General features: G+C 43.4%; 1 protein-coding gene and 1 pseudogene across 1 annotated transcript; one reads left to right on the forward strand and one right to left on the reverse strand.

Moving 5' to 3' along the window:
• Positions 1 to 1,245: 1,245 nt before the first annotated feature.
• LOC111217367 lies at positions 1,246 to 2,925 on the forward strand (annotated as a pseudogene).
• Positions 2,926 to 3,015: 90 nt separating this feature from the next.
• On the reverse strand, positions 3,016 to 18,561 carry prrt3 (proline rich transmembrane protein 3). Its single transcript, XM_022739233.1, has 4 exons — positions 18,339 to 18,561; positions 9,970 to 10,871; positions 9,561 to 9,872; positions 3,016 to 7,354 (listed from the first exon to the last, which is right to left on the reverse strand). The coding sequence occupies exons 2-4, from the start codon at positions 10,790 to 10,792 to the stop codon at positions 5,340 to 5,342; spliced, it is 3,150 nt and encodes a 1,049-aa protein (XP_022594954.1). The 5' UTR covers positions 10,793 to 10,871; positions 18,339 to 18,561; the 3' UTR covers positions 3,016 to 5,339.
• Positions 18,562 to 18,786: the final 225 nt, after the last annotated feature.

Consider the following 18,786-nt stretch of genomic DNA (forward strand, 5'->3'; position numbering starts at 1 on the left):
GTGACCTCTCTCAGCTGCCTCTTTCTTACATTCCTACTGTGCACATTGATACGTGATAAAATAGATAGTAATGTTAATGTTACTGACTGAGACTTTAAGTTCGATTGACAAGGACACTGTCTAATCACTGTGAGTCATTTCTCTTCATAGTGAAGCTGACTGATGTTATATAGTCATGAGAAATGATCAAAGGTCAAGGCTCAATGAATGTCAGACTTTGACTCTTATGCATTTGACGCATTTTCTGAATCTCGTCTACTTTCCATTACGTCACTAGTTTGTGGAAATTGATTGGATGGTGCACAGTCTGTAAAAAAAAGAGTTGACTGAGCTGTTCATGAGAGCGCCACACATACAGGTAAAGATCACATGCAGGTGAGCTAGTGCAGTGCAGTTTATGTACATTACTTATGACTTGTTTAAGGATTTGTGAGGTGAGCTAAGAGTATGTTATGCTGTCTTTTGACATATTACATATACATTATATTCCCAGTATTATTGTTATTATATGTAGTTAGGTCACTTCAGACTGATCCTTTAAGGGCTGAGCCCATATGAATAAAACTGGTTTGGACTTTCTCCAGAAAAGCAGTGAAAGAGGACCAAATAGCTTGGAAGCCAATCATGGCTCAGTATGCAGCTCACACAAACATGAGGAGGAAACTTTGTCTCTTGTGCTCATATATTGAGAATGGGCAAGTACATCTTCAGCATCTAGTAGTTAAACTTTTGAAATAAGACATTTTTGCATAGTCATACAATCTGGATTTTTCAATGACAGAGAGGAATAAATGTAATTTTTACAAATGTTTATCAAAGTAATTGAAATTCTGTTTTGGTAAATAACAAAACACAATTCATTTCTGAAATAACATGCCAGACACAAATTATTATTCCAAGCAAAGTATTTTTGTATGTCTGTATGTGTGTGGGGGGGCTTTTTAAATTCCTTATTCTTTCAAGGTGGAGAGAACTCAGCATGTCATTTAGCTGAAGCAGTACTTAGGGTGTTTTTCCTGTAAGGTTTTATTAGTTTTAAAAAAGCCATGGGCAACAAATTGTTTTTTAAGCCCCCTCAACGTAAAGAGCCTCTGATGTACTTGTCAAAAACATCAGAAATTTAGGTTTAGTACCCACCACATTTATAACAGATGTGTTTTAAATGTTCTTACAACCTGGCCACGAGTCATACAGAGAACCTTTTTTAATTATAAAATAAAAAAACATTTTGTGACACTCTCTCAGATGGAGCTGCCACCCCGGCCCAAGCTGTTTGACTTCCACGGAGTCTCCATGACCAAATACTTCACTGACAACTGGGACAACATACAGAACTTCAAAGCTAGACCAGATGATATTCTCATAGCTACTTATCCTAAAGCAGGTGCAGTTTTTTATATCTTTTTTTGACACACTATTGTAGCATTTTTGTTGTAGTATGTGTTTGCTTTTGTTTATAGTGTTTATTCATGTGTTTCAACTGCCATTAGCCAACTGAATGTCATCTTTCTTGAATTTTCAAGGAACCACAAGGGTGTGCTAAAACCCGGACCTGTTATATTTCAGCCAGGTGTCGCCTGAACGTCACAGTCCCACTCCATAACAGAGTGCCTTTCCTGGAGAAACACATTCCTGGATCCTCCTCAGGCAAGTTTGTAAAAAGACTGACACTGACCCATGCAGTGGTGATATACAGTAAGTGAGTGTCATTGTGACATTATGGTAACGTCATATTTTCACGTATCAGGAGTGGATGAACTGAATACGTTAACCACGTTTCCAAACATTATCAAGACACATCTGCCAGTCCAGTTCATTCCCAAATCCTTCAGCAAACAGAACTCTAAGGTATACTGTCGCCAATTGATCAGTAACAAAAGCACACATTTTAAAGGATGCTCTTATTCTATACTTTTGTTAGTGCCAACCAATGACTGTTGTATAAAGATGGACAACGTATAAGCTCCCCAAAAGTGAAGCCAAAACATCTTGATTGTCTCCTAGTGGCAGGTTACAGTATAGGTCATAAAGGTATAGGTTTCATGGGATTTGCTGACAATAACAAAAATTTGAATATTACCACACGTGTCCTTCAAATGTGAGATTGGAGACATTTATGTCCATGGTTTTCCAGCATTTTTTTTTTCTGATTTCACTCTGATTGTAGATAATCTACATGGCCCGCAACGCCAAGGACAATGCGTTGGCTTACTTCCACGTCAGTCGCATGAACATGGTCCAGCCGGAGCCAGGAGACCGGAGCAGCTTCCTGCAGAGATTCGTGGAGGGAAGGAGAGCAGAATGAGAGCATCTCATCGAGGGAATATGTAATATGTGAAATGTTATTTTATGTCTTTCTGTTATCTTAACAGTGGTGTTTGGCTCCTGGTATGAACGTGTGAGAGGCTGGTGGGAGAAGAAGCAGACCACTTCAAACATCCTTTATTTGTTCTATGAAGATCTGATTGAGGTGAGTATAAAAGTTAGTCTGTGGGATTGTAAAACACAAGCACAAGATTTCACCTTACTACTACTGAACGAGAACGCAACCGTCTGTGCTCCTTCCTGGGATTGTCTGCCACTGCCGAGCTGAAGAGACAAGTTGTGCAAAAAGTTCAGTTTGACAACATGAAAAACAACAAGATGGCGAATGGCTCCAAGTATGAAGTCCTTGATTTTAAGATATCTCCTTTCATGCGCAAAGGTTTAATGTATTTGCCTCTATGTTTGTAAATCTTGTAGAATTAAAGAGAAAGCAGAGAGGAGAGGAAAAGACGCTATTAAATTTTTATTGCTGCTTTTATTTATACAGGAAAAGTTGGGGACTGGAAGAATCATTTTGCTGCTCCACAGAACGAACAGTTTGATGAAGGCTATGAGAAGAAGATGAAAAACAGAGATCTTCAGTTTCGCACAGTTCTGTAGCTGATCATATTCTCTCTCACCGTTACAATTATGTGAAAACATATAACTAAATGTAAAGAAAATATGACAATAAGGAGATCTCGAGTTTTCTCAATTTTATTTTGAATCCAGACACAAAATGCAGCAAGAAATACAGGAACCAAAGTTCAATGAGCAAAATAAAGGAATCAAACTAACACTGTACTTATGCACTGTGAATACAGACTGGACTGATTGTATTTTCTATGGCACATACTGCTTTGGGGAGGGAACAACACTACAAGTGCTGGAGGTACCACCCTGGTCATGAAGTAAAAGATGTAACAGCGAGTACCGATACAGTGAAATCTTACATGTTCATTGGAATGACAACAACACAAGGCCATTGTACTGTAAATACAAGTCAAATATCTCACGTCACTGGGAGGTACAGCAAGTCACCCTGAGGTAACCTGGAAAACAAGTCATGGACTAGATCTAACCAGGAACAGAGACATGAGTTAATTTTTAAGTTTTATTCCAAAATGATGTTTATCCACTTCGGAAAAATGTCACTTTATCATTACATATTCACAACAGCATCCCAAGATAGCGCTCCAGTAATCAATCTGTGACAGCAAGTCACTTTTCGTTTTTCAACATTGTGAAGGTCATTTTGGAACAAAGCTTTGGAAATGTAAGACTGAGGAGGGAATCTCTGGGCTATTTTCAGGATCACCAAACAGCTTCAAGTTTGTTTTATTAGTTGCTTTCCAATGCCCTTGTCATCATTTAATGATAGTAAAAAAATAAAGTAGAAATCAAAACCCTGCAGACCATGGCCATTAGTTCTACATCCTTATAACAATCCTGAGCACAGCCCAGAAAGTCCTTGACTTTCAAGTATCCACTGTCACAGCTCTGCATGTCCTCAACAGGCCACAATCTGTCAAAATAGCATAATTTCCTGCACAGCTCAGACACATAAGCAATACCACTTTAGATTGTCTTTCACAGTAACAACTACGACTATGTTTCAAATACATCTTTATTCATGAACATCAAAAATAACAATATTTACATTGGTGCTTATACATCATATATTTGAAAGATATTTTCCTCTTGAGTAGTAAAATACTTCAGTTTAGTGCTCAGGCTTACAGTTAAGTGCTCTGTTATTGAGTTAGCTATGAGAGGTCTGAGGTTCATGCCAAGCCAGACTTGTGTGTTGCAGCCCTGCAAAGCTGTGTAGCATTTAATTAGATAATAGATCAAACTGTTTGAATTGACTCAATGCAACTGATAGGATCATGAATGTTTAATATTCTTAGTTAGATGCGGTAAAAACGCTGCCAGAGGCTTCAATTGTATGCAATTATGGCAAAAGCTTTGTCCTACAGCTAAATGTCAAGATGAAATGCATTAACCTCACAGTTGAATACTTGATTCTCATTTTTAAAACTGACAATTTCAGCGAAAGCTAAAAGCCTCAGCAGCAGTTTCACCATGTAAGCATGTGTCTGCATGTCTCTGGCTATTGTTTACTGCCTGCCTCTTTATGTAACCAGCTTCACATTAACCTACAAGGCAGACTGCACAACAACAACAGCGGCAGCATGTTAAGAGCTTAGAAGTAGTAATCCATAGTTGAGTCACTATGATACTGGTAAGACGCTATAGAGAGTTAACCCAAATAATGGGTTTATAGAACCGTTGCAAATAGCGCAGAAACAACCAAGGTTATGTATGGCACATCTTTACTTCACGAAGCAAACTGAAATATGGAAGACAGCAAATAAACTCTATGAAAGCAATGAAATTCACGACTGTTGACATGCAGACATCTTTTTTTCACAGAGACAACAGAAATGGGACCTACAGACGCTTAGAACCACATTTGTTTTTCACCCTTCAAACTTACTGAAACCCTCAGTCGTGCTAAATATGTTTTCAGACATAGAATTCATTACTATTATTCATTATTATTACTATTTTGTGGATTTCTTACGTTATTGAAATTCATCACCACCGAGCCTGCTGAGGAACCTGCTGAAATGTGTGTATGGTCCCAGTGTACTTGAGGTTATGTCAGTGTTATGCAGGTGTGTGTATGTTTGAAAAGAAAAACATGACAAGGAAGAGATGGAGAGAGTTATGAGTGTGCTGTGTTGTTTATCTGTGCTATATCTCCCAGTTTTACTCTCAGAGTAAAAGGTATACCATATCTGTTCCACAAACACAGTTGCTGAACCCATTAACAAGATAAAAGGCAACTAGGCGATATTCTTTAAGTTCATCACCCAGGTCCCTTTTTTGATATTTTCCCTCTTCTAAAAATCATTCATTTCAATGATCAGATTTTCCCAATATTTGTTGAAGTCTTGGTAAGGAACAGTATTTGTTTAAATGGGTATGTCTGATGTGCAGTCATCGGTCCTCATTGTCCATGGTTTGGTTCAAAGGTCAATAATTTCACTGCTGACACTGGCAGAGTCGTCATGTCGGCTGACCTCCAGGTAACTCCGTGACCCCACTGGCCTCCCGGCCCTTCCCCGCACCCTCTCTGAGTCCGGCGTTATGAACGGCCGCGTGTCGTCCACTCCATCCTCCCCCAGATGCCCTGTTGACGTTCGGGAGGGACGAAGTGACACAGGGCAGGACACTGATGAAGGGACACTTCCCACCCCGTTCCCTGCCCACCTGTGACCCTGATGGGAAGGTGTGGGGGGAGCAGTCACCTGCCTGCTGGGTACACTGCTGAGTACGCTGCCCCCCAGTGGCATGGACGACTCTGTCGGGGCCTCGCTGCTCTCAGAAAGCATCTGAGGATCACTGTTCCTCCGCAGCCAGGGCCCCTGACTGACCCCTGAACCCGGGGAGGGGGACTGTGAGTGTTGGTTCAAAGGATGGAACAGGCTGCCTCCTCCGAGTAGGTGTTCCCTGTGCAGAGCCTCATCAATGCTGCGGGTCAGGTCGATCGGAGAGGGGGGCCGCAGATCAAACTCATATAGAGACAGGGAAGTGTCCCTTTCATGATCCAGGCTGCCACTCACTGAGCGCTGTGGAGGCCGGCCCAGCGCCTGCAGTCTCAGCAGGGAGCCCGTGGAGCCATCAAATATGCCTCGTTCTGCAGAGTGGCCCCTGTGGTTGCGTCCCCTATTGCTGTCTTTGACACTACGTGGCGGGACAGGGGCCTGCTCATGGTTTTGGTTCCTGATTAGACTTTTACTGATGTCAGCTCCAGGACGTTCCTGACCAGCCCAGTTGTTAGGCACCTCCCCTGGTCCTCCTCCTCCTCCCACCCCATTACTGTCAGACTTTCTACAAGGCTTCCCTCTCAAACTCTGCACTATCTTGGACCAGCAGGTATGTCTTTGAGTGGACCCTACGGACTGGCCAGGGGACGGCAGGTCTCCTGCTGCTCTGCAATCTGGTCCACCCTCCTCCGTTCCCCGGCAACCTTGAGGCCTCCAGAACATCCAAGAACCCAGGAGGAGGAGGGAGAACCCCCATGCAAGCTCTAGGAGCCGGGCCCAGAAGTGAACCAGCCACCATCCCCAGTTAAAGTGTGTCCAGTCCCCTAGCAGTCCATAGAGCCATAAGGTGGCATGAACATGCAGCCCACAGCACAGTGCCCCCAAAACTGCACACACTGCCAGCACTCTCCCCAGGATCACACTTATCCTCCTACTTCCTGTCCAAGCCTTCCTCCTGGCCTCTTCAGGGACTCCAGGATGGGGAATGGGAGGGCAGCGTATACGTGGAAAGACATAGCAGAGGAAGCCCAGACAGAGAGCCAGGCCCCAGCACAGGGACAGGACCTGCAGAGTGACAGGCACCACAGGCGACAGGGCTGGGGAAAGCATATCAGCTGCCAGCAGCAGGGTACACTGCAACACTGCCAACACAGCCACCAGAGGAGGACGCTCCATAGTTGGAGGTAACACACTTATCCCTGCCACCCTCAAGGCAAGCAGTGCCAGGGCAGCATGTGTCCACACCAGCAGGTGTAGGGGCAAGTTGTAGAGGGCTGTGACTGCAGGGCGAGGGATCAATTTCCGTGTGCCATAGGGGTCAATTAGAAAGAGAGCTGCCCTAAGGCCTCCAGCCAGAAACAACAGAGCATTGGCGAGTGCAAGAGCACCCCGATGAGGACAGTTTGTGCCAGGGGACAGGGTGAGGCCAAGAGCAGCTCCAGCAAACAAGAGGAGGAAGAGACTTGCTGAGCCGTAGACATGCAGCTCCCAGGCGAAAGCCAGCGTCCGGCTCAGGTCACCCCAGTAGAGAAGCGTGCCATTGAGGGAGGGATTGGCGCTGGGGGAGGGGGCTGGATAAGAGGTGGAGTGGGGAGCTTGGTGAGGATGTCCCAGGAGAATGGAGCGGTTCCTCTGCCCAATACCCGTCTGGTAGGTGGGGCTAAACCTTGGTCGGGTGACTGGCACAACACCGGTGGTAAGGAAGGAAGCACTCCCTAGAAAAGCAGAAACAGAGTTTTGGTTTTCAGATTTTTAAACATATGAAGTCAAAATGTTATTGAATACAGGGATATGATTGTCCTTCCTCAATTCCTGTCATTTAACTGAAAAGTAGAGCAATGCTATAAAAGTGCATGAAATACTATTCAGAGCCACTAGAGGGGTGTAGCTCACCGTCAAAGTCATGAGCCAGGCCCATCTGACCCTCAATGTTACCTTAATGAGTTCTGCACAGACACATTGTCCCAGGTCAATATGTAATATAAATATGAGGACAATGTCTAATCAAGTAATCCATCTTATACAGTCTCAATAACATCTACGTATTTTAAAAATCTGCATCAGCATCATTTCTCTTGTCCCTGTGTCAGGTTAATGTGTTGCTGCCCATCACAATTACGACCTAGTATGCAAATAAAAGACCTAAACCAAAGACAGTATCCCTTTGTGCAGGTAGAAATATACATCTTATATATTCATAACTACATCAGACATTTTGCTGAGTGAAAATCCCTTCAGTAATTGTGTGTCTTAATTGGATTAGATTATGTAATTTACCAGAACATCTACGTTACAATCTACAGTACAGTGACGCAATGCATCTACGTATGAACAAGGAGACCTCTCTGTTAAAATTTGCAGTATTGTACAATACAAAGATCCCTAATGGGACAAGACAACACCCTGATGATTTGGCATCTCTGTCTGTCTCTGTCGCTCACTTTCTCATGCACATACATTCTTGTGTTTGTTTAAGGCACTCCACCTTCTCCTCCTGTAATACCCTGGAAACACCCAACAGCACTATAATCATTGGGCCATTTGTCACCAAGTGCTTTGCGAGCTACTCAACTGTGAAGATAACAGCATAAAAAAACATGACATACAAGAACTAAGTGAACACTATAACATTATGTGAATAACAGTATTACTAAATGCAATAATTTAAAATAGTATTTTATAAGAAGATAATAAATATGTTAAATATAAAGACTCAGTGCCGGATGGGGCAGTAAGAAACAGTGGCAGGGTAGGGGTATCTTGAGTTATTTATAAGGAATTGTTTCACACATACACATTTAACTGGATGGATGGTGGAACAAAATGATCAGTGCGAAAACACTCAGACCATCAGCCACTTGGAGGACTGAGGAGGTCCTCACCCTGAAGAAGACAACCATAAACCTGACATGCTGACTAATGACTCACTCCAGCATGTGTTTCACTTCCTGGCTCTCTCTCTCTCACTCCCCACTCTATCACACACACACACTTCACTTTCAGACTCACATAGGCGAGCGCCGCATACAGATCACAGACACACTTCTTTATTTATATAAAGGTATGTTTTACTTCCTTCCCACAAACTTTTTTTTTTCTTACAGGAGCAAGATCCAGACACATTCCAGATGTGCTGATCACATTTCACAGCTGGATACACTTAAACTTACCCCTACCCTTGTTTTTTTTTTCACTCCTTACATTGCTTTATATGTCCACATGTTGCAATGAACTAAAAAAAATTAATATCCTGTTCCATCTCATAGGAAATACAATCATATTTATGGCCCAGATAATGTGGACAGATATATACATACTGTACATATGGGTGCTCAAGGATGCAGACTGTTGCTTCTTTCAATGACCTGTCGAGGAGCCTACTCGAAGACTTAGAAAGTGCTCATGAGCCCGAGAGTTTGAAAGTCATTAAGATGTTGTTCTCATGGTATCTAAGAGACTGGCCCATGTGTCCCATGTGTCATGCTTTTCCTTTTTCCATCTACTTTTCCTCAACTCCCCTCCCTTCATCCCTTTCTCTGTGCATCTGGTTTTCATTACCTTCTCCACTCCCTGCATTTCTATGCCCGTACCTTTCTTCTACCACACTTTCACCCAGCCTGTCTACTCTCTCATCTGTATTCCCAACAGTCTCTTTTTCAGACCTTACTTTTTCCCTCTTGTCTATCTCTCCGCTTGGCTGCGAATCTACCCACCCCCTCATACCCCCACCCCCACCTCCAGCTCATACTTTCTTGCCTTGCTGTGTCTACCCCACACAACTACCACCCCACTTTCCATGGAAAAGTGACTCTACTTTTTTCCCTCCTTTGAAGCTTTTTCCAGATTCTTCCAGTAAAGAAGTCCCAGCTGCATAAATCATTCCATTTTGAATTATCAAAACACAACACCCTTGTCTCTGACCTGGCTTTGATGACTGTAAAGTTGTACTGGCTGTATTCCTTCCTAGTTGTGCTGTTTTGTTGGGTTGATTTGATACTTTTGAGGATGTTCTCACAGCCTCCTGTGTAGTAGTAAGCACACTAGCAGTAGATGTGGTTGTCACTTGCGGCGTTGTGGAGTTTGAATGTGAACTCTTCTGGCTTTGGCCAGTAACTGGAAGTCCTGAGGCCTCTGGCTGTTTATCAGTAGAGCCAGTGGTGGTCGTCGTCACAGCAGCAGAGTCCTGCTCTGGAGGAACTCTGTCGGTGGGAGGACTGTTTTCTGTCAGTTCACCTAAAATATGGTGGAAAAGACACAGTTTATCAAGATTTTGTCCTAAACAACACCTTACTGTTATGAAGCACTCATTCTAATATATCTGATTTCTCACCTGCTGATACTACAGTCCGAGGTGTTGCTTGTGTTACCACAGGGGACGGTGTGGCTCTTGTCTCAGTCAGTGGTGATGTGGAGACTTTACTGGCTGTTGTAAGCAGAAACAGGTGAGGCTTCACGCTCCGACTGCCCGGTGGTGGTGTCTTTACGTCAGAAACTGCGGTCTGTGCCTGTGGCTGATACTGTGCCATTTCATCGTCAAACGTTGGCAGAGGAACAGGTAATTCCTCCTTCACAAACACCACTGTTGGAGTACTACCCGATCCTAACCCCTGTGAATCACCATCCTCTGACTCTTTGACTGATCCCTCCTCTGTTTTACCTGCTATCACTGGCTTGGAAGCTGCAGGCTCAGCGACAGCAGTGGAGGACAAAGTGGGCAGAGGTGGAGTCAGGCCTTTTGTAGTAGCATCTCCCTTTGCAAAGGCCCTGCTGAATACTAAACTAGCTGTGTCAGTCCTGGGCCTGGAGGCAGTTGGTTGGGTTAAAATTGGTCCGCTGCTGAGGTTCTGCGTAGAGAGGGCAGATATAAAAGAAGGAGTGGACTGTGCAGTAGGACGTACCATTCTTTGCCCCTGTTGCACTGTATTCGTATTTGTCAGCCTATCCCGGATTGTAGCTCTGATAGGCACATCACTTCGCCCTCTGGGGGGTAAAGAGGGCCAGAATCGAGCTGTTTGCTTGGTTGGTGGAGGTGAAGAATTAATAGGCAGGTCCAGAGGAGAGAAGGAGGAGGAGGAGCCGATGATGATCTGGGCATCTGAAGAATGGAGGAAGGAGAGGAAGAAGCCCAGGAAAAGGAGGGGCATGTGAGCCATGGTCTGCCTCTGAGTGGTGAGCAGTGACTGGTCCCTCTGTCTGTCTCTGTGTCTGTCACACCATCCTTCCACTGTGCTTCTGGTGGCAGAGAAAAACAGGCGTTGTGTAAATACCATGCAATAAAACAAGCGATACAAGCACAAACATATAAAGGACATGTAAACATTACATCATCATCACAGGCAGAAACACAGTTAAGCACATTGATGTTGATTCAGCTCAGTTGAAACTTGAATCCATTGCAGAATTCTTGTCTATGTAGTAGTAATGGTCTATAGCTTGCTAAAGTTAATACATGAAATTGTGTAACTCTCTAAGAATTTGTGATTGTGTTTAATTTGAGGAGTGCATACTGCAGCCTGCTGATTCAGAGAGCAGGTCAATGAAACTCTCACAGGGTTTCAGCAGCATGACACCAGCACACACACAGGGTGTGGTAAGGTATACTGTTTCAGAATACATGGCACATTTGCCGTCACACACAGACAAACACAAAGGCAAGAGTTCAAATTGTAAGTTATATAAGAAGTTGCACTTTCAAAATTAATGAGACAAAAACCAAAAGAAGTCACAGATGGTTTCATTCAGTGGCAGATGGACACATTAAGTTTTTGCCACACTACCCCTGCCATAAAATGTTCTTTGGATGAATATCAGTTCCTTTCTCCTCCAAAGTCTACTCTACTCCCTTTTATGCTAGTTGTGTTTGAGTCACAGATGCCAGGAACTGACAGCTGTAACACAGAGTGTGGTGAAGCTTAGAGAGCCCAGTGACACGTAGAAACCTTCAGGCTCCTGAGGATTACACAATCCTACGAGTCATCTAGCTAAACAGCTGTGAGTTGCATCCCTTCAACATGCACTTCTTATCAAAAAACACCCCTTTTCTTTCACTATTTCAGCCTCTGACTTATGTAAACCTCCCTTGTTCACACTAGTCTCCACCTATGACTCACAGTAGGAGATAACCTCAGGGAGCAGAATCGGGATCATACTGAAACTTCAGTCTGAAACTTCAGGAGGGAAAACACAGAAAAAAGACATCAGTGACTATGGGAGAATTCATTCGGCTGCTTATGACTCACCCAGGGCTCATTCACAGCCGTGACATCTAGTTCTCCAGAGAAATTACTGCAGCTGCACACTACGGTTGGTATATGCATCTTGTGCGCCATGAACACATGCAAAATGTGAGAAATCTGTGTGAGTATATGGAAAAATGTGTGTAAGTATGTGTGTGTGCACAAGGAGTCAGTCACCAAGCAGGAAGTCACACAGCACACTGTAGGTATGTAAGGAAATTTTTAACTAGTGCACAGCAAATACAGTCTGCATGCTTTTGAGCTTGTCGTGTATTTACCCGTGTTTTAATTCCCTGATTACTAAGTGTTAGTGGAGCAGCTGTGGAGAAGAGCTGTCCATGAATACAGTAATAGAAGTGGTGGTATATCTCAATCTCCACCCACTCACAGTAGCCTCAGTGTTTGTTTTCTTTCCTGTCTCAGCCACCTCTTCTGCTCTCGGTCTAGTCGGCTGTTAGCCAATCCAATCTCTGATTAATCCCTGTTTTCCCCCCTTTCTTTCTTTCCCTCATGTCCCGCATTTAACTGGAGTTATTTCAGCACAGTCATACAGCATGGACCTGGATGAGGGTTGAAAGAAAGCCCTGAGGAAAGAGAGATAAGAGGAAACAGAGGAGGTGGATGTAAGAATGTGGCGATAAGAGAGAGGCTCACAGAGAGGATGGGAAGGAGGGGATGGACAGAGATGGAAGGGTGAAGAAGGTGGAGGAGGTACAGTGATGGTAATGAAGCTGACAGGGAGGGGATCTGTGACAAAAGTAGGACTGAGAGAAGTGGTGAGGGCTGTAAATTTAGAGAATGTAGAGAGGAAGGGGGTTGCTAGTTGACAGAAACTGACAGGAGAAGAAGAATACTTGAGAAAACGAAGAAGAGTCACGAGGGAACTATGTCTCAGGATTAGCAGGTTTGTTATGGTCCAAGCGGAGATATGGCAGTCTGTCCAGGAAGGCATGCGGAGAAACTGAGCCCGCCTCACCTTTGCTCTGAAGTTAACAGGCAGGTGTGTGGCCTTTGGCAGCTGGAGATAAACAAGCTGAGTATTGAGAAATGGCTTTTAGTAAACATACCACTATCTTAACGGAAAGTAATCCGGCGTGCGTCAGCCTATGTGTATGTGTATGTGTATGTGTATAAAGGTAGGCAGCAGTGATTAATGAGTCTCAAAAGGCATTCGGCCAAATAAGCTCTGGTGAGAGGAGAGAAACAGTCTGCTGCTGTATTTGAAACGCTGTCAGCATTAATCTCATCTCCACACATGGGCCATGAGCACAAACACATAGCCACACACACACACACACACACACACACAGCAGTGGTCCCTCAAAATGTTTTCCTTGACTGGATTTAGACAATTTTACTACAAGTTTCCACGGAAGTATTACAAATGGAGTAAATTGACGCAGATTGGCAGCTCCTCTAAGCAGTCCGAGTTAAAGACTGGGAACAAGCTTGTTGGATTTCATTTCTAACCAAACACTTCAAAGATCGGATCAGTGTAATCAGCTGGTTGGTGTTTGGCTTCTATATAGATCTGCATTCTCTCAGCCAATCATAACTCCTCCTTGCATACTACGTCCCTTTCAACAGTGAGTAAAATACAGACATACACACTCACAAATAAGACAACACGTCCCTTTATGACTGTCCAGGGGGAGAAGGCAGATGGATGTATTTTTATCACATTCAGCCCCTCAGGGCCGAGGGACACATCACTCTGTATTTCATTTGCACTGGGGTGTGCATGTTGTGTAGATGTCGTCACTCTCCCTCGCACAATACGTTCTTTATCCAGAGCAGGAAATGCCCATGGATAATATCCAATAGTACAGCAGCAAGCGACAATCTGAAGATTACTATAAACTCCTTGCTCACAGTATAGACCTGCTGGTTATACAATCACATTAGTCAGTACAACAGCAGCTGTTACTAATCGGTGCACTCGTGATGTCATGTCTACACTAATGCATTAATATGACTAGCTAATGTCACTTTACATAAGGAGCCTGGCAGAAAGGCTGGGGTGTACAGTCAAGTTTTTGGAGAATTTCTGTCATTCTTGCAAATGTTCTCTCTCTCTGCCAGATACAATCTGGCAGTGCAAGATTTCCATTAATTTGAGTGAATATTTCCAGGGACAGACATAAGTCCATTTGGGGACAGAAGGATCTGTGTATTTTCAACAAAGACTGGTCTAGTCTACACTTGTCTCTGTTAGCGTTGAGTACTGAGCCTCAATACTGTTTGGTAATGACCAAAAGCTAAGAGTATTGAAAACTGTCAATTACTGAAAGACAGTATTGACTGTCTGGACAGATATGCAATATTGTTTACTGATTCTTTTAACAGATAGTTCATGATTTAAACTACAATTTTGCGAATTTTGAACTGTACCTTATTTAGGCCAAGGTCTTAAGCAATTTCTTTTGTTAAATGAAACAAAGGATTTTGTACAAAAACGTGTTCACATTCCTCAAAAAAAGGTATCAACATAAGCACTGTTTTGGTATCACTAACGATACTCAGGTACTGTGCCACCTTCATGACACTGAGGCGCAGGCTGATGGAAATGTCATTGATTTAGCAGATATTTGGTCAAAAAACGTACTGGACAGAATAAAGGTATACCTGATGATGGTGCTAGATGAAATAGGAGGAGATTGTAAAAGTTGTTACAGTTCTATGGGCTCAAATTGGGTAAAAAGACTTTGAGCTTGTAAAGTGATGTTCACAAATAATTCCAAAGATTTGTATTTATATTTGTAAAATAAAAAGTGCAGAAACCACATTAAAAGTTCCCTCACTGTGCCTTATGCTGAAGTAGATTTTCAAGATGTAAAACAGCGCAGGCTCTTCTGTGAGGTGGTTGACCATGCTGTAGAAAATAATGGTAACCATTTAATGTGCTGAGTATGTATGCAAACCCACCCCCAGGGTCCCGGAAGAGCCTGCGCCATTTAATGACAATCCATCAAATAGTTTTGGAGACATTTCACTCAAAACCACAAATTCTGACCTCAAGGTGGCATTAGAGGAAAAATCAGGGAATCTCCAGAATCATTAGGATGCATCCTCTGGGAACTATGAATGTCTGTGCATAATGTGAAAGCAATCCATCGAAAGGCTGTTGAGATATTTCAGTCTGGACCAAAGCTGCTAGCGTGGCTATAAATTAATAGCCAACCCTATAGTCTTCTTCAGTACATGTGTGAATGTTTAGACACATGCTCACGCTGTGTGTCTGTGCATGAGATTACAAAGTCATGTCTTTGACTGAGTGCCCAATACCTGAGTTGACTTGGAGTATCCACTGTCAACGTGGCTCACTAATGAGCAGGATTTAACAGTCATGTTAAGAGACATGACCTTCATCTGAGAAGGAGAGCTTGTTAATGGAAGATAAGGACGAACATGAGTGATGGAAAATACTAAATCAAAAACAATAAACTGACAGTAAGAATCAGATTACAGAGAATCAGAAACAGAGAAAGAGACTGGAATAAACCAGCACACAGCTGGTGGACCTCTGCAAAGCAACAAAAGAGCAGTTATGTATTACTGCTTGCCCATCAGCTTGCCATACAGATGTATAACTTGTTTGCACTTCACCCTGGAGGGGGAGAGGTGAGACTGTGAAACACTGTATGTTTGTGAATTTGTGTGTACGTGAGACAGAGAGAGAAACAGCGAGGGGGGAGAAATAGGCGAGGGAGTATGTGTGGTTATGTTGGTATGCGAGTGGTGGGGGAGGTCGCTGGTTTGACCGTTAAAAATTCCACACCTTGAAATAACATATGGATAGCAAACAGCTTCTGCGATATTTTATTGCTCATTTTGATTATTGCTACCACATTAAAAATAATTTTAATAAAACAGGGACTATAGTACATACCATACTATTCTATTATATCTATTCATCTTAAATTAAGTTGATATATACAGTATTAAGAGATACACAAGCTCTTAAATGGCATTCCAGGAAGTTTCCGCCCAGCTTCTAGACCTCTACACCAGACTAAAGCTCACCATTTAGCTCTTAAGACAAACCAAAGTGTGTTAAAGATGGCTCTCTGGTGGCGCTCCACTGCCTGGGGGGCTATCAAAACTCCAATGGAGCGACCGACCACACAGAGAGGTCATGCTATACAGAGAGAGGAGGCTCCAGAACCAATCACGGATGCTTTTGATCCCCAATTGAAACGGATGTCCAGCTTAAAAGTGCTGAGCCCCACAACAACTTTGACTGATGTTCCGCCTTCATGCGAGCCACAGATCAAAGGCTGAAGGTCAGCCTTAAAGGGTGAGGCATTTTAACTGTCACTCCACCCACACACATCTACAGACACAGACCTCTGCACAAAAACACATGCTACGAAAATTGACACATGAAAGGTGACCATGGAAAGAAAGTTTACCAGAGAACTGGCATTGTCAACAAAGGTTTAGTGAATAATTATTATGAGCTGAGGGTGCTCAGATCTTCAGATTAGCATTCACACATTCCCAGTAACACACCCTGAGAGATAGCAAGTGTGGTGACTGATTTAGACAGCTGCTAAACCATGTCAAGCCACAAAACACTTTCAGGAAAACTGATTACAGGCATCACAAGTCATAAACTGTGTGCCTGCTACAAGGACTTAACCACAGCTCCACTTCAACCCAAGACTCTCACTTTATTGCAGCTGGATGCAATAAAATGACTGCTGTGTTAAGTGGTGTGTTGCGTGGCAATCATTGAATTTGCAAACAAATTGTATGTTTATAAAAAATAAAGTATTATCCAGTGCATGGATGTCCTTGGTGCATAATTACAATTGTATTGTAATAATTGAATTTGCTTGACTGCTTGGTATACCCACAGCCAAAATGATCCAGAGCCATAAAAGACCTTAGAAACAGATGTGTCTAGTGGTTAGTGGGTTAGTGCCTCATTGATATAGTGATGTCTTGAGTTATGCTTTATTTTCCACTGTTCTGACAGTTCAGGATTGTCTGTTCTGGGAAGTGTGACATGTCATCTTTCAACTGGAAGGTATTGTTTAACTATCCTGCCTGTTTAAAAGCATCTGGCTCATAATAAGAGTGAATGATGACTTTATTTTGCAAGATAAGCCATTAAAGTAAACCATTTAAAGGCTACTCAGTGCTGAGGCATTCAGTCATGGATCATCTTCTGTCCATTTATTCTTTCAAAACCCCACTTCTCCAAAAAATACAATCAAAGCAGAGAGTAAATCTTTGTTGAGCTGCTTTAGAAGTGGATAGAGCCTTTTTCCCTTGTCTGTGGATCAGGGTGTGTTGTTTTTCTTTTGAATTCAAGACGTCTGGCAGGGCCCTGCCTCTGCATTACATCCAGTAGCACTTTGGAGCAGCTCCCTGCCCCGCGCGCTCTCAGTGAGAGGCGCATTGGCGCGGTTTCCCCCTATTTTGCCTTCTTCCTCCGCTGGATGAGTTCAAATCCTGATGAGGAACAGGTGGAGCCGGGTCCACTGAAGTGCCACAGCCTTTCTCTTACATGTTGAGGTTGGGCAACCCTCGTAAATATACTGTAAACACAGACACAACACTTTGCGCGCACCTGTAAGCAGTGGCCAAATGGAGAAATAGTACTCCACTTGTTGCTGTTTCACAAAAGTGCACACATTTATTTCCACCTTCTGGACAGGCGAGCCTTATTAATTTCCTGAGATATTTGGGCAGTTTCCCATTCAAATTAATGAAAGAATCTTAGTGGTCGAGTCAAATGGCTACTGAAGCCGTAAACTGGCATTTTACGATAATTTTAATCTATTCCTAGTGATGGGGTCTTTATTGAACTGAAACAAAGAATCAACATAATGCGTAAATTGCGACTACATGAATGAACAACTGAGCCAATTTTCCATAGGTGAGTCCTCCTATGTTACATCCCCTGTGAGGTATCCGTACGCAGCTAGCTGTAACTAAATGTAACGAAGAAGCCAGCTGTAGTCAGTAAGCTAGAAGTTAGTAACGTTAGCAAACATTAGCTAAAAAGTGTCGGTGTAAACCTCACTACCGTAAAGGACTGAGGGTAGTTTGGGGATTCACATTGTTCCTCAATTTAACACTCTTTTTATTTTCTTTTACATCTTTTACATTTCAGGCTGGCATTATTCACCGCTAGTCACGAAAGGTAGTAACGACGTTACTGTGCTCGTTACCATCCTGACGACACAACCCAACTGACAAAATTCGCCCAAACTGCCGCTTTCTCCTACACTCCTCGCGACTAGGACATTTAGCTCTTATTCCCGATAACAACGTACACAAAGTGCGGAAACCAAGTACAGGTAAGATGACAAAAAGAAACCTGAACCAGCGAGTAGTACCGCGGCACAGGTAGAAACAACGTCACGCATGGGTTACTACTGCGCAAAGTATCGCCGCATAGCAGCTAGTCCACAACTGTTATCTGAAGTCCATCCGTTACCGACCAACATACCTGCAGCAGGTCTGTGCGGCTCATCTCCGATGGCGTTCTCTGCGGCAGGGTACGATGGCTAGGACATACCGAGCCCTCCAGGAGGAATAGCGTCGGCCAAGTTCACCGATTTTTTTGGTCGCAGTAGTCAACTACGGCGATGGAGGTGAAAACAGTCCTCTATCCTATCACACATACAGAGAGTGGTTGCGTTCAAGAGCCCTGTACCGCCGCCAGCTCTCTCTAGTCATGAGCCGGTTAAGGAGACGTACGCCCCCTCCGACCGCTCCATCTCTCTTCACATCGCTCCCTCCCTCTCATTTTTTTCTCACAAGCGGATAAACACGATTGCCGTCCTACCAACCTACCGCCTGGCACGTCTGTTACGCAACAGCAGTCCGTCACGCAGTTTTCAGCTTCGGTGTATCCGTGCAGTGTATATCACCTCATCTACCTTTCACACACAGCA

Source organism: Seriola dumerili, unplaced genomic scaffold, assembly GCF_002260705.1.
Source record: "Seriola dumerili isolate Sdu_G_001 unplaced genomic scaffold, Sdu_1.0 BDQW01000043.1, whole genome shotgun sequence".
Classification (NCBI taxonomy): Eukaryota; Metazoa; Chordata; class Actinopteri; order Carangiformes; family Carangidae; genus Seriola; species Seriola dumerili.

What these genes read in the sequence shown, in the direction of transcription:
- prrt3 (XM_022739233.1), bottom strand. Translation starts at nt 10,792, where the DNA reads ATGGCTCACATGCCCCTCCTTTTCCTGGGCTTCTTCCTCTCCTTCCTC. An exon ending in TCGGACTGTAGTATCAGCAG is followed by an intron (nt 9,873 to 9,969) that starts GTGAGAAATCAG and finishes ACCATATTTTAG; the next exon opens with GTGAACTGACAGAAAACAGT. An exon ending in TTTACAGTCATCAAAGCCAG is followed by an intron (nt 7,355 to 9,560) that starts GTCAGAGACAAG and finishes CTGCTTTTCTAG; the next exon opens with GGAGTGCTTCCTTCCTTACC.